The following is an 18,396-nucleotide window of genomic DNA, read 5'->3' as shown; positions in this document are numbered from 1 at the left end:
GAAGGGAAAGACTTATAATATCGTTAACGGTAAAAAAAGATTAGGCCGCAGGGGCTTCGGCCTAGAGGAAGAGTATTATATTACGGTTTTAGAAGATAGTAGGGCCACGAGGACCAATTAAAATTAGACCGCGCTATCGGGCAAGGCCTACGGTCCAGGAGATTAGACAGACTAATAAAATAGGGACCGGGGACCGCGGCGGGGCTTACGGTCCACGGTCCAGTATCGGCTAATACGGAGCGGACCGAGGACCGTATATAAAACGACGGTCCACGGTCCACAGGTTTATATATACGGAGGAACTAACTAATATAAATAGATAGTTCCACAGTATATAATTTAAGTTATATTTACGGTATTTAATATTTATATCGAGATATTTTATTATATACTATTTAGTTGCACCGAACTAGGATTATTTAGAAGTGCCTTTAACCGATATTCCTTTTAGAGGTTCTGGATAGGGGTTCGTTACATTATTTGTTATTTAAGATATATTAATAGAAATTAAGTAACTTTTAATATTTTATTAGTTTTTAATAAAGTAAAAATAGATTTTTTTAGTATTTTTAAAGATACTAAAAATACTATTTATATAGAAGGCTCTATAAATCTCCTAGTTTAAAGTTTAGTTTTTCATTTTAATATAGTAAATAAAGTTACTTTTAACGTATATTTCATATACCTATAGTTTCTTATAACCTTTTTTTTTTTAAAAAAAAATTTGGTTGTAAATAATTTTATTAACATTTTGATATTAAGACAATACTAATCCAAATCGACAATACAGAGGCCTGCGAAAAGCTCTCGGAAACTGAATTACAGTAGATTTCTCCATCTAAACTGCAGAAGATTTAACCATTATCCTCTATCTCTAACGGTCTATGACTCCGACCGTAAGAATGTCTTGAACACCGGTGCATCTGTGCAGTCCTCCCACGGATAGCCGATCTTCTTGAGGAATGTTTCTAGTTCGCCAATCTCCTCGTTCGGGCAAACGATGCCTGTCAAAACCTGCCCAATATCACCACCGTGGTTTCTGTACTGGAACAGACTGACGTTGTATTTGACACGCAAGGTCTGTAGGAAGCGCTCAAGAGCACCGGGCCGTTCTGGGAATCGGAAAGTGTACAGACGCTCGTTAGGCACACTAGAACGGCCACCAACCATGTATCGAATGTGACTCTTTGCTAACTCGTCGTTGGACAGATCGGTAATATCCATGGTGCCGGACTCCTTGATGCGGCTGATAACCGACTGCAGTTGCTGTGCGCGTTCATTACCAACGGCGGTTAATGAGATACCTAGGAGCACATTTGCTTCGGTTGGGCTGGCGTAACGATAGCTAAACTCGGTGACAGAGTGAGGCATGACTGCATTGATGAGTTCAGCGAAGGCTCCCGGGCTTTCTGGGATGCGGGCTGCAAGTAAAGCCTCTCTTCCCTCGCCGTACGTAGCACGGGCTGCAACAAAGCCCAAGCGGTCAAAGTTCATGTTTGCGCCGGATGTGATGGCCACGACAGACCGTGTAGGATCCGGGGTTGGATTGGCGGCCACCCACTTCTTCAGACCGGCAATGGCCAAGGCACCAGCTGGTTCAATGATAGACCTGGTATCCTCAAACATGTCCTTGATAGCGGCACAGGCCTCGTCTGTGGTTACCCGAACCATTTCGTCCACAACCTCCTGACAAATACGGAACGTTTCCTCGCCCGTAATCTTGACCGCGGCGCCATCGGCGAACAACCCAACATCCTTGAGAAGCACACGCTCCCCCTTGTCGAGAGACTGAGTCATCGCATCCGCGTCGTACGTTTCCACGCCAATGATCTTGACATGCGGTGCAATACGCTTGACGTACACACCAACGCCGGCGATCAGGCCGCCTCCACCCACGCAGCAGAAGATGGCATCAAGCTTCTGCAGGTTTGTTTGTGAGAGAATCTCCATGCCGATAGTTCCTTGGCCGGCAATAACATAAGGGTCGTCGAACGGGGGAATGTTTATCAGGCCATCCTGCTTTTCCCGCCGAGCACATTCCTCCTTGGCCTCGTCAAAGTCGGCGCCGTGAAGAACAACGTGTCCGCCCATTCTCGATACATTGAGATGCTTGATGCTTGGTGTGCCCTGGGGCATCACAATAGTGGCTGGGATTTTCAACCTGCGGGCCGAGTAAGCAACCCCCTGAGCATGATTGCCAGCGCTGCAACAAACGACACCCTTCCAGGACTCGGTAGCGTCGAGATGAGCCATCTTGTTGTACGCTCCTCTGAGTTTGAAACTGAATACCGGTTGCTCATCCTCGCGCTTCAACAGGACCTTGCGCTCCAGTCGGTTGCTCAGGCCAACAGCGTGCACCAAAGGAGTTTCTTTGCACACCTCTCTCACCCGCGGGTAGGAGGTGATGATAAGGCGAAGATACTGTACACGTAGGATAATAAGCTTCTCGATCAAAAACTAAGAATGGACTCGGGGTGACTCACATCTGGGTTACCATTCGGTAGCAGATACTCGTCTGGCACGACCTTTTTCACTTCATCTTTCTTGTCTTCAGCGGGGGGCGTTGGCTTTGCGCTGTACTCTGTCAGAGCGAAGCTGTTCAGCGACATGTTCCTGGGCAAACCCCCAGCACCAAGGCCGCCGTTGCCGTTGCGGAATGCGGTGGGCAGCTGTGGCACGCCATTGACCACATAGTCACCGTTAACATGGCCGGCCGTCTGCTCTGCCACACTCCCCTCATGACGAGGTGCATTCGAATTTGTGGAAGCCATTTCAGTATGACAGTCGTTGAAGTCGCAAGAAGACTGACGATGCACACACTCTCTGTTGGGAAGGCCCCGGTCTCGGCCGACTTTTGAAGGAAAGAAAGTTTTGGTGGATCCTGCAGGGCGTCTCTTGGCGGCCGGGGTTGGGATCCACACCGCCCGTTGCCCGCCGCCCAGGCGTGTGCCCGTTCAGATCCCCACCTTAGCTGGCGTCATGGAAATTCATTCATTCATGGGCGGGCCCGCATTGGAAACCAACCTCGAACGATTCCCCCAACGCCACCAATCATCACGACCCCCTTTTCCCAAGACCGCATTCGATCTTTCCTGGATCAGCGAGGCGGATCTCTACAATGCCGAACGGACCCCTCTCCAACCGACCCCTTCCCTCGTCATTTGACAGCAACGAGTGAGTCCCGACCACTACATATTACTTGCCATTGTTTCCTAAAGGAGCACCACTACTTACACGCGCCCCGCCACAGTGACTTTTACAATGAGAATGGCTTCCAAAAGGTCCTTCGCCGCCTGAAGGAGGAACCGCTCGTCCCAATCGGATGTCTCCTCACCGTTGCCGCCTTCACCAACGCCTACCGTGCCATGCGCCGCGGCGACCATGCAAAGGTGCAGAAGATGTTCCGTGCCCGTGTGGCCGCCCAGGCATTTACCGTTGTTGCCATGGTCGCTGGCGGCATGTACTACCAGGCCGACCGCCACAAGCAGAAGGAGCTTTGGAAGCTGCGGCAGCAAAAGGATGCCGAGGAGAAGCATCAGAAGTGGATCAGGGAGCTGGAAGCCCGCGATGCCGAGGAGAAGGCTCTCCAAGAACGGCTTGACAAGAGGCGGAAGAGGGCAGCTGAGCGCGCTGGTGGCACAGGCACCGAAAGTGTTGCTGCTCAGGCAAGGGCAGCCTTGAGAGAGTCCAAAGCTGGAAAAACCGAAACAGGCGAGTCCACCTCAACCGAGGCGAACCAGGCGGATGGAGGGGTGTTTGGCTCACTCGGTGGATGGTTTGGCGGATCCAAAAAGGCACCAGAAGACACAACACCGGCATTAGAGTCCAAGCCAGAAGACCCGAAGAACTAAGGGTGAAGTGGATGGCTGTAACGGCAGTTTACAGAGATCCAGGTTGCGATGTCGGTCAATGTAAGATATGTGAGATAAATGCACCTTCTCCATGAAGCTGTACTTTCTTGATAGTGATGAGGATGGTTTCTCGTCTTGATACGTCTCATCTTGCAAAGCTGATGAGAGGGTGTATATTCCAGCACAGGTTTCAACGCTTGATGTGGGCGTAAATGAATTGTATTATGCATTACTCTCTCCCCTCTATGGAACGCTGGCGAGCCGTTGCCATGGTTGCCATCTTCTTTACATCATACTCCCACCACTTCGATTCCCCCCTATGAGTCCAGCCATCTCTAAGAGGGCACGGTCGGCCTCGATATCACCCGTCCCAAGGTTGATTCTACGTCTCGCCTCGGCCTCTCTAGCCTCCCAGGCCCATCGCTCGGCCTGGTGCTTGGCTTCCTCGTCCCCGCCGCAACCCCAGACCTCCAGATCTGAAATCTCGAAGCGATCTTGGAAGTCGAATTTCCTGCAAGCGCTTCCCTGGAAAGCACTACTACCTCGCGAGGTGTAGTTGTGGGTGAAACATCCAAATTCGAAACTGCTATCCATGACAAGCGATACGGGGCCCATTGATATGGTGCTTGACCGGCGATATGCTTGTGTAGGTTGCGGTGGTGGGCAGCCAAATGACACGCCGCCAATCGGGGTAGATGCCGAGGGTTTTGTGAAAGAAGCATAGTCCTTGTTGCTCGGGGATCCTCGGAAGACATCATGCACAGGCTGGAGTTGAAACAGTATCGAATCCGAATCCCCAAAGCACTCGCGATGTGTGTGCCTCCATGGCTGACTCAGGTAAACCCCAAACGTTACTCTCTCGCCAATGGCGCGATTGCCAGAGGGGTACCGCCGTGGGGGTAGTGTTGACAGGAATGCCGTCTCCGCACCACCTGCCCTATGGGTTTCGTCCGGTAGACAGATCCCATGTACCAGCAGTATGGTCGGTGCTCTCCAGTTGAAGACTTTCGTTTCAAAACTGCCCATGCTGAACCCATCTTCCCCCCCTGCGTACAGTAATCGGAGCTTGCGAAAGAGAGATTCGCCAGGAATGAAGAAAGAGAGCTGCGACATGATGCTCAGGTTAAGGAGAGAGCCTTTGTCCTGCAGGAGAGGTTGAACCACGTCAGGCACGACAGTGGAGCCGCCCACGCGTTCGTGGAAGTCGAGAGTTTTGGAGAACAAAAAGTGTTCAAATAGAGGAGTGAACCCAGAGAAAACGAATGGCATCGACGAGGGGATTATCGAATTGAACCGAGAAAACCTGATGCCCGGTGAATGCTCTACGTCGAGGAAAGCCGCCACGATACAGTCAGCAACGACCCCCAATTCCTCAAGCTCCTTCCCAACAACACGATTCGCATGTGAAGATAGGCTCTCCTGGGCGCCTAATGGAGCAACGAGAAGCAGCAACATGATGATCTTCTTGAAGTTGCCCGCCGGAATCAGTGCGTGATTGGGTGGGGGTCCATCTTCAAGTTTGCCAACGTTGGCATAATCCAGCGAATCCAAGGCAGCAAGGACAAGGTCGTCCTCATCCTCACAACCCAGGTCATCTTCATCATCTCCTGCAATGTCGACAGCAAAACCAGAAGCGTGTGAGGAATTAGCGGGCGCTCCTGAGCCGTCGATGACAGGCGACTTGTCCCTGTTGACATGTTCGGACAGCTTCCGGTCATAGACAGCCAGACTCTTGAACAGCAATTTCTTCCTGTCGTCAGCACCCGTTGCTAATACCCTCTGGTATCGATCGGTCATAATGGTGATGACCATGACCATTTCCTCCAAGCCCAGCACTGCTGGAGCATCTCGCAAGAATGGAAAGGCGCCTATATATGATATCATCTGAAATATAACTGGCGACACACCCAGCACATCCGGTATCTCAAGAAAGCGCGCAATGGTATCCTCTTTGAGATGGCGGACATTATGTTCCTGGTCTACGAGACTCTTGAAGACCTCTTTGAATGAGTAGATCTCAAGAGAGGTGAAGCATTTGTCGGCAAACTTGGCGGCCTGTGTTGATGAAGCAACTTGGTTAGAGGGTCATGTGGAAGTGAGAAAAGACTTGGTACTTGCCAATTCCTTAGTCAACTCCTCTCGAGACGGAGGAGGCCGTCTTTGGTCTGATTGAGTTTGGCCCATGGTAACTACATGTACGGGGTGTATCGATGAGGAAGTGTAGGTTGGAGTACACAGGAAGAAGTTGGGGCTAAAGCAGTCGCCTCGTGTGCCCCACATAAGCTTCGGTTCGCACTGCTTGGCTGTGCTGGAGGCATCTTTCCATCCTTCTGTTGCATCTATGATAGGTACCGCGTTGAGGAAAGTACGGGCAGTGCAAGAATGCGTCTAGGTAAGCTAGGCTCCTCAGGGCATCTGAGTGCCTCCCATCCCAAATATCAACTAAACTGCAAACGCTATGGGGATATGGTTAATCGCGGTTGTCGTCACAGTCATGGATGTGCAATGTGATTTCCCATCCCAAATTATAACAGCCATGGGGGGCGGGACAAGGGGACCCTGTTGCGGGGTGTTGATCATGCGTCATTGTTACCTGGTCAAGGATAGCAGCTACTTGTTTTGTCCCCACTGCCCCTTCCGTGTTGTGGGGTGATCCAATCACCTGTTGTTCCCGCCTCGACAACACAGGGGACGAGGAATGGGATGCTCTTATTGAAGAGAGTGATACAAAAGCAGCTGTGGTTCCCCGCACTGGTTTTGCTCTGGCTTCATCACTGCCCAACACAATTACTCCTCGATCAAATTGGACAAACATCAAAACGAAACCTCATCAAAATGACCGACCAAGATGCGAATGTCGTAAGCCAAGCCCCTGTCGACGAGACTCCCATTTCGCCCAGTCGACCCAACCCAGCCAGGAAGAACTCGCTCGAGCACCACCTGGCGCATCGCCCAGATCGCCAGGAGCTCATTAATAGTAATTCAGACTCACACCCTGGTTCTGAGGAATCTCTTGTGGCTGTCATGGCCTGACTCACGCGTGTCCTAGAAAACATCCTTCCCGCCTCAACCGCAGCGCCGGCTATCCAAGCCCAACAGAAAGAGGTCCGTTCCCGTTTGAGAGCACCATGGTGCTGCACAAACACAGCTTTTAACCTGCGTTATCTTTTAACAGCTCGAGAAACACATGCGTGCCGACTCCCTCAATGAAAAGATCGCCCATCGCCCTGCGCCCGAGACAATGTTGGAGAAACACATCATCCACGAGGACCCCCGTTCGCCCGAGGACAAGTACGCCGAGGCTATCGAGGACGAATATGCTAAGAGGGAGGGCGGTGCGTAGGGAGAGTAGTGGTCTGGTAGGGTATCTTGTTCCCATGTGAAACTAGGGTTGACCCCAAGATGGTATCATCGGCAGTCACAAATGGTGACGAAAGCATACGCTGGAAGTACAGGAAATTTGTATGGTATCGAACTGACTGAGCTTCCGCTTTTATCTTGTAATTTTTTTCTGGTCGTTTTGTTGATACTTCCGCAGTGGCGACCACGCAGGTGTCTGTGATTAACAAGGCTGATGCTGACCTTCAATGCCTGTCAGCGTGGGAGTCGCACGGGGGCAAGCTAACAATCATCAGGAAATTAGAGACTTAACTGTCACTGCAGGCGCGCACATGACAAACCATCGTCTCCCTATCCCAATACGTTTCTCTGATAGTACCGACTCGGTACACATTGTGTGCGTAGTAGCCCCCTGCGGACCCTTGCGGGTGCTTGGGCTGCGACAATGGTCTTGGCATAGATGACATAGTGGCTGGCTCTTCTGATTGGAAGTTCCATAGGTGGAACGACATACGGCAACCCTAGAGGAATTCCATTTCATTTCCATTTCCAAGACCGTCTGGTTTTCCAATTGCCCAATAAGTCCACCCACAAGCCGGTGAAGGCTGAGATTTGGTTCCACACACCGGACGCCACGCATCATGTCTGTGATGTATGTCGTGCAGGTAGTTTGGAAATTGAGCAAAAGCACGTGGCAAAGCAAGAATTGATTGGTTGTTGATTGGATAGTAGGCCTCTTTCTATCTTCTCCGTCGACCTTCTAGTTCTTCCTGCTTCTTGTTGCTTCTCATGACTCATGATTTTCGTTCCTATCTCACACTCTACAGAGCAATCGATGGTTCCAAGGCCTTATTTCATTGCTCTTACCACGGAAGAGGTGAGCTAGTCTTCTGGAAGCCGCAGAGTGAAGGAAGACGGGACATTGCAACACCAGATTTGCAGTTCTTAGCAGCCATGCTGCTCTTGTCTATTATTTTTTACTAATTGAACCCGAATGTATGAAAGAGAGAAAAGTGTTGTCAAAGCCGCCCCTACCCCAATCGCCATAGCCCCCCATTCCTCAATCATGAACGCCCAGCTGATGATGTCTAGTACGGTACAGTGTTGTGTGTCCAAAAGTCCATCCCATATATCCTACAATTTCCCTGAAAATGCCCAAAAAAACCACCAGAAACGCCGAGACCATGCAAGTAGATACTTTCTCACTGCTACATCGGACGCCCAAACAAGCCTTAGTTTCGACTGTTATCCTTGCGCCTATCATCCTTGTGCTTGTTGCCATAGACAGTAAAGGCACCTCGAGATTCTGAGGCTCTTGGCTCGTCAGTGCTTGGATTGGGACGATGGTGGTTGATGACAACAGTGCTGCCATGTCTTGACACGTCGACATTGTAATCCTCTGCATTATGAGGTTAGTACCAGCTAGATTGGCTCGGGGATTGTGCGGTGACAACTTACTTGCATAAGGAGATCGGTATTGGGCCTGGTCGTGCCCATAGGGTCCAGATGAGGTAGAGTAGTCCATCGTATAGGTCGTGGTGTGTGAGTGTGTAGAGTGGCTGGATGACCGGCTGCCAGAAGAATTGTTCGAGTAATAGGTTGATGGTGAGCGGCTTGGGCTTTGGTGAACAATGGTACTATGTTTGGAACCGTTATAAGAAGGCATGGCAAACGTTACTCTGAAAAGTAGGTGGAAGAGGCTTCTTGTAAAGAATATTGTGGAATTGGGCCGTAGGTTACAGAGTGATGGATTTTCGAGGGCTTGTCGGGTGAGGAATAGCACTGGGCAACATGGTTTGGGACTGAGGATATATATACAAAAAAAACGAGTTTGAGAAAACGCTGGAAGCGAACCACAAACCATTATCCTGACGGCCCAAGCTAGAATAGGTTTGCGCCCCCAGTCGTGGAGGCGATTAGGGACAAGGCATCATACCAGGGGCGGTGCTCAGTGCTTCGGTGAGGACATGCTAAACTCCAGGCAGACCGCAAGGCCAAGTCTCATAACCTGGGGAAGAGCTCGGTGCCTTGTATCCTTCGCTTATATTGTTAAGAACCTATTGGGAGTGGATCGGTCTGTTCGAATGCGTGAGTCAAAAGATCCAGGGGGCGGCCATCCATGTCAACAAAGAGACCTTGATGGTGGGGGTGAAAGCTCCTCTAAAGGCGGCCACAGCAGTGTGTCGTGACCGCCGAACCTGCAGGTCAACTGCATATGGAATTCTCGGGTTTGGAGGGGTACTTTGCAACGGGTACATCTTGGGTTACTGGCATCGCATCAACGACCGCTGCGAGTCGTGTCTGCGATGCCGACAGGGCGTAAAGCCTGGCGGGCAGAGAGTCCTAGGTCTCACCAGGTGAGGTGCCCCCAGGACTTCAGTTTAGGGCTCGGTCAGCTGAAGCAGCGAAGTTGCGCGTCCCTCTCTGGGGGCCAACGGGCAGACAGCTTGGCTTAGTGGCTGCGAATGCCTCACATTGCAACCTACTACATTGACGTTGACGACGACGCATATTGATGCTTTGTCTGCGTATGCCTCAGGGAAGACCCTGAGCTCGGGGCCCTTTGACTTTGCGAGTCGTTTGTTGCCTGGATTTTCTGGGGGCTGGCACGGCGCAGTAGTTGTTATTGCCTTGAACCTGATGAAACTGTCGAGTTTGAACCCAGTATAGATATTCTGGTGGCTGGATCAGTGACTCATGATGATGAAGCCCAGGAAAAAGACTACACAACGCCCCGACGAGTGCCTTGAGATATTGAGGGTGGTCACTGCCTCAAAAGGCAAATGGGCCCTCGATTTTCGGTGAGTTTGTGGTTCTCCTTTGGTCTTCGACCTGGTTGTTGCCAAGTGCTTCACGATACTTGGGCCTTCATTGAACAGCTGCAACAATTTCGACCCAAGAACGCCCCCAAATTTAATTGACTGACATTTTTGACTTCAAGTGATTCAGAGACCATGACCGGAATCTAGGAAGTTTGTCGTTACTCACAAGTGAGAAGAAGGGCTTTGTTCTTGGTGCATTCCGCCTCGTTGTCATCCATGATTACCCCTTGTTTGCGGGGCCAGTGTGCCTGTCGAATCTGTAGCGCAGGCAATGTGGCAAAGCACACCAGTGGTTCGCGGCCTACCAGGGCGACATGACCGACACCGAAAATGACAGGGAGTTCGGAGCAGAAATGGGAGGCCATCATCAAGTGAGTTGAGCATTGCTCTTGTGCTGCTTTGGTGACGGTGGATGCTTTAATGTTTGAGATGGACTTGGCACAAATCAAGCGCTGTGGGGTAATTCCGTCAGCGATGCTAGTGTGGGTGCTTACAGGGGCCATTGCCACGAAACACATTGGGGTTGGAGCTGTCTATTGACCAGCTGGCCAGAAGCATTCAACCAACAAACCATATTCTGGGTATTCCGTAAACACAACCACCAGGAAACCATTTTGTTCGTGCCCTCCGCGCCCAAACCCGCTGTGAGATTTGCCTGTCTAATATCACCCGCAGCTCACTCCAGACCTCACAATGCAAGGCCTTCTGCTCTCGCTTTCCCTGCTCGCCTCGGCAGCTGTCGGCGTCCTCGCCTCCGATGACCTCAAGATCGATGTCACGCTCCCCGTTGAGTGCGATCGCGTGACCAAGAAGGGCGACAAGATCAATGTCCATTACAAGGGCACACTCAAGTCCAATGGCGAGAAGTTCGATTCAAGTTAGTCTCGTGCTTGCCCTCCGTCTCTGGCACCTGCATGGGGGCTTTGGGACGAAGCGATGGTTGATCGAAGCTGACAACAGCGTGCTTTCCAGGCTACGACCGTCAATCGCCATTCTCATTCAAGCTTGGAGCTGGCATGGTTATCAAGGGGTATCTACGCCCAACGGTCCAATTCAACTGCAAACGAGGAGCGAAGGCTAACATCAATCACCTAGTTGGGACGAGGGTCTCGTCGATATGTGCATCGGCGAGAAGCGGACATTGACCATTGGCCCAAGCTACGGCTATGGTGACCGCAATGTTGGACCTATTCCCGCTGGATCTACTCTTGGTGCGTCATCAGCCCACCCGGGGTGTCTCCTGTGGTTACTTTTGCTGTGATGTACAATTACTAACAATCCATTTCATCACTGCAGTCTTCGAAACGGAATTGGTTGGCATTGAGGGTGTGCCAAAACCCGAATCGATTGTTACCAAGTCGGCCACCGATACTCCCGAGTCCACGGCAAGCGCGAAGGTTGTTGAAAAGGTGGCCAGCGTCGCCAAGCAGGCGGCTGAGGTTGTTGAGACCATCATTGCCGACACCGACGATACTCAGGAGCACAACGAGCTCTAGAAAACGGTATCTTGTACAAAGGTCTGTATATATACACACTGAGAGATACACAAATTAAAAGAGAGCCATGCAAAGTTCCGGTCCATGTTCATCGAGTCTCCACAGTTGTTTCATCCTGGCTTGTTTGTCAGTGACAATGTCGATGTTTTTATTGATGGCGTCGTGAACTAACTGCTGGCTTGTGGCCTGTCGTTTCATGTGGAGTGAAACAGGGCAGGATTGCTTTGTTCCCAGTATAACTCGGCCTGGGTGTGGTAACCTTGACGGTCCATAATTGCAATCAGCTTGAAGGCTCTTCCAAGCCAGCCGAAAATGACACGAAGGCGTGTACCTCCTTTACCAGTCGGATAAGTGCAAAGCTCTGCCCGCAATCTGCAGGTTAGAATGCTGACAAGACAGCCGTGTAAGATCAGATAAAATGATTTAAACGTTTTGAGTTCATCGATCAAGCCGCCTCGGCACCGTTGACACCAGCTGCGCCTTCCCGTCAAAGTTAGTCCATAACGTTCCCTCCACATGGAATGATGTGGGTAAGCAAACGTCTGTGAGGCCTGTTCCAACTTCATACCTCTTCGATACCCGGTATACAAGACTGAGACCCTTCACCTATGGACCACTGCCAGTTATAAACAAGCAGGTCCCCGCGAAGCCCCACGACATCTAGACGCATAGCCTGATGCCGTACGGACCTGTCCCTCGACTACGTCAGCTTTGCTGTTGTTAGCTCTCATCAGAGCATCCACCATACCATGTCGCGTCGACGGCGTGAACTTGCGCAAAACCACCCTCGGACCGTGGTACTTATCTCTCGTTGTCGTTCTTGGCTCCCGCCGTTGAACTTCATAACCATCCATTATGCCTACTTCATCAGCGTTTGTCTGGTCTCGTCACTTGTCTTTTGGGGGTCGTCCAGTCCAGCTTGGAGCATCAGCTATACTGACAGCTTGTTCCTGGTTGTATCCGCCATGACGGAAGCTGGCTTGAACACAGTCAACCTAAGTCAACTGACAACGTGGCAGCAGTCGCTACTTTTTCTCCTCATCATATTTGGCAGCTCCATCTGGGTGTCTATATGGACGGTCATGACGAGGAAACACGCCTTCGAGCAACGCTTCCGGGATGTGATTCAATCAGAGCGCCGGCGACGAACTTCTCATGGAGGAAGCGCTCTCAGTCTCGGCAGATTACCGAATTTTCGTTCATCTTGGCGATCGCTATCATCGCACACAGCCCAGCACCAACCCGCAGCTTACAGACTGAGTTCCATGGATAATCAGCACGTTTCGCTTCCCCAAACGAACCGGCCCGAGGCTGATGCCACCACCAACTTTGGTGGAGCTTGTATCAATGGCGAAGCCTCCGAAAACACAAATCCCACTCATATCGCTTTTGTAGACACTCATCTCCCGGACATGCAAGTCCACAATGGGATCAAGGCCACGTCAACAGCGGCCCAACATGTCCCCCTCGACAACCAGCCAGTATACCGAAGCGTACTCGCTCATGGCAGGCCAGAAGAGGGCACAAAGTGTCATTCTGGCATGCGAAGCTTCCTCACTCATCGTTCCAGCAATAGAAACGCTCAGTTCTACGACCTGACCAACGAAGAACGGGAACAGCTAGGCGGTTGCGAGTATCGAGCGCTCAAAGTCCTTGCCTTGCTTGTGCCTGTCTACTTTGTCCTCTGGCAGTCTCTTGGCTGCATCGCGCTCGGTGCCTGGATCAACAACAACCAAGCCGAGCTGCCGCTGAGAAATGGAATAAACCCCTGGTGGCTGGGGATATTCAACGGCGCCTCGGCATTCAACAATTCAGGAATGTCGCTCTTGGATGCCAATATGATTCCCTTTCAGAACTCATGCTTTGTTCTTGTCACCATGGGGCTGATGATTCTCGCCGGCAATACGGCCTATCCTGTCTTTTTGAGGCTCAGTGTTTGGTCTCTCTTAAGGTTGTTATCTCTGGTGACACGAGAGGAGGAGTACAACCCCCTTAAGGACACCTTGAAATTTATTCTTCAGTACCCGCGCCGCATCTATACCAGCCTCTTTCCCGCTCGCGCCACTTGGTGGCTATTGTTTATGCTCGTTTTGCTGAACAGCATTGACTGGGTCGCTTTCGAGGTTCTCAACATTGGCAACCCACCTATCGAAAACATACCTCCTGGATCTCGCGTGCTTGATGGGTTGTTTCAAGCTATTGGTAAGCTAAACCGAGTCCTATTTTATAGCACATGGTTGCTGATCTGTTGACCACTGGGTGTAGCCGTACGTTCGGGTGGGTTTTATGTTGTTCCCATCCCATCAGTATACATCGGACTGCAAGTCTTGTATGTGATCATGATGTATATATCAGCGTACCCGGTGGTGGTCACGATGCGACATTCAAACGTCTATGAAGAGCGGTCTCTTGGTATCTATGTTGAAGACGATGCGCCTGATTCAGATCCAGAACAATCTCCCCTCCCTCATCACGGTCCGCCACCCAGTAGGGTTTCCCCTCAAGGCGGCCTGTCAGCACTTCACCGAGCGTTTAGTTGGACGGTCACATGTCATGGTGTTGGGGCTCGGTCACCTTCTTCTCTCCGGAGGCCCGAGTCGCGCATCAGCTTCATCAGCCAGCAGATACACGGACAATTGGCCCACGACCTCTGGTGGTTAAGTCTGGCGATTTTGGTCATCGTTACCATCAATACGAGCAACTTCATGGCAGATCCCATCAACTTCAGTGTTTTCAACGTCATATTCGAGGTGGTGTCGGCGTATGGCTGCGTTGGCATCAGCGTTGGAGTACCACACGACTCATACAGCTTCTGTGGGGGTTGGCATCCCGTGTCAAAACTCTTACTTTGTGTTGTCATGCTTCGTGGCAGGCACAGGGGGTTACCGGTCGCCCTAGATAGGGCTGTTCGACTTCCCGGTGAGGAGCTTGAGCAGGAAGAGGAGGAGGATCATCAGATTAGGATGAGCATGGGGGGCAACCGTCGAGTTAGCAGTGAAGCCTAGTCAGCTCGTCTCTGGCGAGACAGTGAGGCCGGAACCGTACATTGCTTTTAACATGTAGATCTCGTCATTCGGGCAAATACGATGCATTGTAATCGTCAGCATTTCGGCACTCTGTCTGTTATTTTGAACCAAGACATAGTCACATGTTTTTTTCAGTTACACGGATGTGTGAGCCTTCCAGTGCTCCTATAAAGGCAGGTATCTACTTATCCTGAGATTGTGCTTCCCTTTCCACCAATTATCACTTGGTAGAAAGCTAACTGCCCATCGCACCACAGCTTGCTCTCATGTAAACCGAAGCTTCTTCTGTCGAGGATCGGCTGCTGTTGACTGCCTTCCTCTCTTCTTATCTTTGCTCTTCTTTGCTTCAGGAATACTGGGCTTGCCGGGTGGAGGGGTTGAAGCAGCCACCTGCTGAATGGCGTCTCGAATAGTTTGCCTCGAGAGACATAGATCAATATGCTCATTGAACTGTCTTTCGTCAGGCGTTTGTGGTCGGTTGCATATTGGACAGTCCCAGAGCTCCTCCTGCATCACCTCAGCAGGCTGTTTTTCCTTCTTCGGGTTGGGGAGAACTTCTTTGCCATGTCTCCAGAATGGACTGTCGGTCCCCGAGCTGCTCCCTGCGCGCTCAACCAGGAGGACATCGTTGCGTGCTTCAGAGGGCCACTCCTCCCACTCTTCTCCAGTGCCAGCGGCTTTCTTTGGATTTATGCGGCTGATAGATTCCCCAGTCTCTACAGAGCCCCCCCTCCTCGGTCTGAACCCAAAAAAGGCCATTGTATCTGGCTTTTTTGTGCTGAGTAGATGGGTACATCGGAGGCCCAGGAGGCGTAACTTCATATTAGAGACCTCTTGTTCAAGCTTCACCAGCATTGGCAGTGCGTAGTCGTACAAGTCATCGGCGAGATAGACCGCCTTTGGCGGAGCTATTTGACGTGTGAGCACCTCATACGTATGTAGCTTGACCTTGATGCAGAGAGTCCGACCTTTGCATTCAGCCCGCCGCATATCCTTTTCCAACTCTTCTGCTATTCGTCTGAGCTGCTCACGTAACTGGGTCGGATTATCCATGTCACGGAACGTGCGCTCTGTTCCAACACTCTTGCGCTCATACTCTTCGGCAGGCTGTATGCTCGTGCGTCCAAGGCCAAGATAGCACCGCAAAAGGAAGTTGTAGGTCTTCTCACCGAAAAGTTTCTCGATGAACTGTCGTTCCGTATAAACGTCGCCGCAGGTGCTTATGCCAACGGCACCAAGCTCCCGCTCTAGAACTCGTCCGATACCGTTGACTTGCCGGCACGAGAGGTCCCGCATGAACTCCATGATGACGACCCGGTCACGAGGAAGAAGGTATTGTCCGTTAGGCTTATTCATGTTGGAGCAGATTTTCGCCAGACATGCATTGGCTGCAATCCCTGCGGACACGGTGATGTGTGTCTTTTCATGTATCTCCCTTCTCATTTGGGACACCACATCGACAGCTTCCATGCCGTGGTCGAAGCAGTACTGGGTGATGTTGAGATAGGCCTCGTCAATACTGGCACTTTCGAACCGGGGGTCATAGTCTGCTAGGATCTCTCGCACCTCGGCAGCCTTTGCGTTATACTTGTCGAAATTGAGTGGAAGCAAAATGAGCTGGGGGCAGAGCTTTTTTGCCACGAAGCCGGCCATGCCGCTTCGACATCCAAATCTCCGAGCTACATAGTTACAGGTTGTCAGAACGCCCCCACCCACGGCAAAGGGGAGGTCTGCGAGCTCGGGACGGTCCAGTTGTTCAACAGCGGCGTAGAAGGCATCGCAATCGATATGAACAATGTGTTGAGTAAGATCACGTGAGGCCTCGAGTTGTGCAAGCAGCGTATCTGCAGCCCTGAGCTCCCGAGAGAGGTCTAGCTTCTCCAACTGTCGCTTTTTGGCGAGGATTTGATCGATCTTGACCGTCAGTGCTTTGTCTCTTTCCTCCTCCCGGTTGAAGAACTTGGAACCTTTGGAAGAATTATAGATAACTTCGGCGACCTGAGACCGGTAGTCAGAACTTGGCACTGCAATATCAGGAGACTTGAAAGCGATGGGTTTACCTTGGACTGATCAACCTTGTCCTGGCCGGCCTTTGTCAAGGACGGACCAAGAAGTGAGTACTTTAGCGAGGCAAGATCGGCATTGGTATTTTCACTATCTGGATCTTGAGGTCGTGCTATTTGGTCCTTGAATGGTCCAAGCTCTGGAGAGCGTGGCTCGTTTGCTTGCTGTGCTGACTCGCCCGAGGTCATCTGGAAATGTCAATCAGGTGGCGTAGAATATTAAGACCTAGCAAAGACATCTCAGTTCATCGACTAAAATTTGTACCAATCGTCGAAGAATGTTAGGTGTGCTGTGAAAAGAATGTTGAAAAGTGACGCGTAGTGCGGGGGGATAAGAAAGAGACGCGTTCGATTGGGCCTCACGTCAGCAGCGCCAGATCACGGGACGCCAAGAGCTCATCGACCACAAAGAGCTGGAGAGGCCTGGACGAACTTGGCAACGAATATTGATTTAACTTCTAGTCTTCTACAAAAGTCCAACCAATCTTATAGACTGAGGCTCGAAAAGTTCCCTGTAAAGTGAGAGACCAAGGATGGAAGGTTTCGAGAGCTTTGTTGCTACACTACTTGTATGTACCAACCTGCATTCAGGGAGCCGAACGCGAAAAGCACGGACCATGCACTTAAAGATTTACGCGTGTGGTCGTGGCACAGTCGCGTCTGGACCCCCTTGAACTCGATGGCTGTTTCCGTCTTTCTTTGCTTGTCACTCGAGCAACCTCGACAGCGTCCGTGTGGTTTCTTCTGATGAGAGTACGGATATTTCCAACATTGTTACTCCCAAGTTTTCAATGCATTGATCTGTGAAAATGGTCATCAAGCGCAAACGGTCCGACTCGCACCTGAGCTCCTTTAGCTCAGCCCTTGCATCACCACCTCGGGCGAGCAGCTTCAACTTCGATGCCATCAGTGCGATGGATACGGCTAGGCGCGGCTTCTTTTCGCCCCGTCTCCCCACCTCTTCACACATGCCTGGCCGCACCAGGAAGCGCTTCCGCGATAATAGGCCACCTGAGGCAATCGTTCACCGTAGGAGCCCCCCCATTCGTGTTACCATGATGAGTTTGGGCACAGTGACTTACCTCTCTTTTTTCATCTCGCAGAACGTACCCTACATCTGCTATTCTCTGCACAACAGCAGCAACATACTCAGCAACAAGCGCCGTCGCCGCCCCAAGTTCAAGTCACTGAACCGACTCCAACCTTAGTTCCCTCAGAGGTGCACCCCGACCAACACCAACGCTCCCTCCACAGCTTCTGGAAGCTCCCCACACGAACCTTGGCTAGCCCGTCGTCGTCTCAGGCGTCTTTGACCTCTTCGCCATTCCCAATTGCGATGCCCAAGTCATCCACAGCGGTGGCTTCAACAACATGTGACGGCTGTGGCGTGGGGCTGCTGGAATCGGATGCCCGTGGTGATCAGGATGTCATCATGATGGATATAGATGGAGGCGGCGAAATGGGAGAAAACACGTGCGGAGCGTGTGGGAAGACGGTATGCTTCAGCTGCTCGGTCAGCAATCTTGGGGAGCACAGGCGATGTTTGCCTTGCACTGGGAGACGGGACTGGGGGGCAGCCAACGGGAGCGGGCGGACCCAGGGTGTTGGCGTGTACTGATGGGCCGAGTGAGAAATGGCGGGCTTTAGTTCAAGATTTGTTCAAGTGGCTGGGAAGCATGGCGTCACGGAGTGGATTTGTGTATACACTGTGTTTGAGTAGGTTATGGGTGTTGGTTGATACCTCTTGGTCGGATGGTGTTTGTGGTTTGAGGCAGTCAAGAGTTAACTGGATCTGGGAC

General features: G+C 51.3%; 10 protein-coding genes across 10 annotated transcripts; 5 read left to right on the top strand and 5 right to left on the bottom strand.

The window, feature by feature from the left end:
* Positions 1-628: 628 nt before the first annotated feature.
* Positions 629-3,163, bottom strand: ILV1 (threonine deaminase). The gene is made up of 2 exons (XM_062913126.1): positions 2,484-3,163; positions 629-2,442 (listed from the first exon to the last, which is right to left on the bottom strand). Exons 1-2 carry the CDS (start codon positions 2,769-2,771, stop codon positions 883-885), a joined length of 1,848 nt encoding a protein of 615 aa, XP_062764386.1. The 5' UTR covers positions 2,772-3,163; the 3' UTR covers positions 629-882.
* RCF1 (Respiratory supercomplex factor 1, mitochondrial) lies at positions 2,563-3,851 on the top strand (the record flags this gene model as incomplete). The annotated part of the gene is made up of 2 exons (XM_062913125.1): positions 2,563-3,174; positions 3,251-3,851. The coding sequence occupies exons 1-2, from the start codon at positions 3,119-3,121 to the stop codon at positions 3,849-3,851; spliced, it is 657 nt and encodes a 218-aa protein (XP_062764385.1). The 5' UTR covers positions 2,563-3,118.
* Positions 3,852-4,136: 285 nt separating this feature from the next.
* Positions 4,137-6,131, bottom strand: RTC5 (Restriction of telomere capping protein 5; the record flags this gene model as incomplete). The annotated part of the gene is made up of 2 exons (XM_062913124.1): positions 4,137-5,906; positions 5,970-6,131. The coding sequence occupies 2 exons, from the start codon at positions 6,129-6,131 to the stop codon at positions 4,137-4,139; spliced, it is 1,932 nt and encodes a 643-aa protein (XP_062764384.1).
* Positions 6,132-6,554: 423 nt separating this feature from the next.
* On the top strand, positions 6,555-7,277 carry QC763_505290 (uncharacterized protein; the record flags this gene model as incomplete). Its single annotated transcript, XM_062913123.1, has 3 exons — positions 6,555-6,828; positions 6,901-6,956; positions 7,027-7,277. 3 exons carry the CDS (start codon positions 6,555-6,557, stop codon positions 7,192-7,194), a joined length of 498 nt encoding a protein of 165 aa, XP_062764383.1. The 3' UTR covers positions 7,195-7,277.
* An 841-nt stretch (positions 7,278-8,118) lies between these two features.
* Positions 8,119-9,054, bottom strand: QC763_505280 (uncharacterized protein; the record flags this gene model as incomplete). Its single annotated transcript, XM_062913122.1, has 2 exons — positions 8,119-8,589; positions 8,649-9,054. 2 exons carry the CDS (start codon positions 9,052-9,054, stop codon positions 8,423-8,425), a joined length of 573 nt encoding a protein of 190 aa, XP_062764382.1. The 3' UTR covers positions 8,119-8,422.
* A 1,049-nt stretch (positions 9,055-10,103) lies between these two features.
* QC763_0085780 (uncharacterized protein) lies at positions 10,104-10,422 on the bottom strand (the record flags this gene model as incomplete). Its single annotated transcript, XM_062906188.1, has 2 exons — positions 10,179-10,422; positions 10,104-10,111 (listed from the first exon to the last, which is right to left on the bottom strand). The coding sequence occupies exons 1-2, from the start codon at positions 10,378-10,380 to the stop codon at positions 10,104-10,106; spliced, it is 210 nt and encodes a 69-aa protein (XP_062764381.1). The 5' UTR covers positions 10,381-10,422.
* Positions 10,423-11,602, top strand: FPR2_2 (Peptidyl-prolyl cis-trans isomerase fpr2). The gene is made up of 6 exons (XM_062913121.1): positions 10,423-10,494; positions 10,568-10,628; positions 10,688-10,889; positions 10,985-11,042; positions 11,108-11,223; positions 11,309-11,602. The coding sequence occupies exons 3-6, from the start codon at positions 10,706-10,708 to the stop codon at positions 11,506-11,508; spliced, it is 558 nt and encodes a 185-aa protein (XP_062764380.1). The 5' UTR covers positions 10,423-10,494; positions 10,568-10,628; positions 10,688-10,705; the 3' UTR covers positions 11,509-11,602.
* Positions 11,603-12,257: 655 nt separating this feature from the next.
* QC763_505260 (uncharacterized protein) lies at positions 12,258-14,513 on the top strand (the record flags this gene model as incomplete). Its single annotated transcript, XM_062913120.1, has 2 exons — positions 12,258-13,710; positions 13,774-14,513. The coding sequence occupies 2 exons, from the start codon at positions 12,258-12,260 to the stop codon at positions 14,511-14,513; spliced, it is 2,193 nt and encodes a 730-aa protein (XP_062764379.1).
* Positions 14,514-14,596: 83 nt separating this feature from the next.
* Positions 14,597-17,203, bottom strand: QC763_505250 (uncharacterized protein). Its single transcript, XM_062913119.1, has 2 exons — positions 16,595-17,203; positions 14,597-16,532 (listed from the first exon to the last, which is right to left on the bottom strand). The coding sequence occupies exons 1-2, from the start codon at positions 16,784-16,786 to the stop codon at positions 14,799-14,801; spliced, it is 1,926 nt and encodes a 641-aa protein (XP_062764378.1). The 5' UTR covers positions 16,787-17,203; the 3' UTR covers positions 14,597-14,798.
* Positions 17,203-18,215, top strand: QC763_505240 (uncharacterized protein; the record flags this gene model as incomplete). Its single annotated transcript, XM_062913118.1, has 2 exons — positions 17,203-17,626; positions 17,701-18,215. The coding sequence occupies exons 1-2, from the start codon at positions 17,407-17,409 to the stop codon at positions 18,213-18,215; spliced, it is 735 nt and encodes a 244-aa protein (XP_062764377.1). The 5' UTR covers positions 17,203-17,406.
* Positions 18,216-18,396: the final 181 nt, after the last annotated feature.

Source organism: Podospora pseudopauciseta, assembly GCF_035222475.1.
Source record: "Podospora pseudopauciseta strain CBS 411.78 chromosome 5 map unlocalized CBS411.78m_5.2, whole genome shotgun sequence".
Lineage (NCBI taxonomy): Eukaryota > Fungi > Ascomycota > Sordariomycetes > Sordariales > Podosporaceae > Podospora > Podospora pseudopauciseta.
Note: the sequence above shows the minus strand (reverse complement) of the source record. Positions and strands in the feature narration are given on the sequence as shown.

Bases quoted from the DNA above. Each gene is read 5' to 3' on its own strand.
- FPR2_2 (XM_062913121.1), top strand. From the start codon at position 10,706: ATGCAAGGCCTTCTGCTCTCGCTTTCCCTGCTCGCCTCGGCAGCTGTC. The intron at 10,890-10,984 runs GTTAGTCTCGTG...CGTGCTTTCCAG, and splicing joins TGGCGAGAAGTTCGATTCAA to GCTACGACCGTCAATCGCCA. The intron at 11,224-11,308 runs GTGCGTCATCAG...TCATCACTGCAG, and splicing joins TCCCGCTGGATCTACTCTTG to TCTTCGAAACGGAATTGGTT.
- ILV1 (XM_062913126.1), bottom strand. From the start codon at position 2,771: ATGGCTTCCACAAATTCGAATGCACCTCGTCATGAGGGGAGTGTGGCA. The intron at 2,443-2,483 runs GTGAGTCACCCC...TTGATCGAGAAG, and splicing joins TACCGAATGGTAACCCAGAT to CTTATTATCCTACGTGTACA.
- QC763_505250 (XM_062913119.1), bottom strand. From the start codon at position 16,786: ATGACCTCGGGCGAGTCAGCACAGCAAGCAAACGAGCCACGCTCTCCA. The intron at 16,533-16,594 runs GTAAACCCATCG...TACCGGTCTCAG, and splicing joins ACAAGGTTGATCAGTCCAAG to GTCGCCGAAGTTATCTATAA.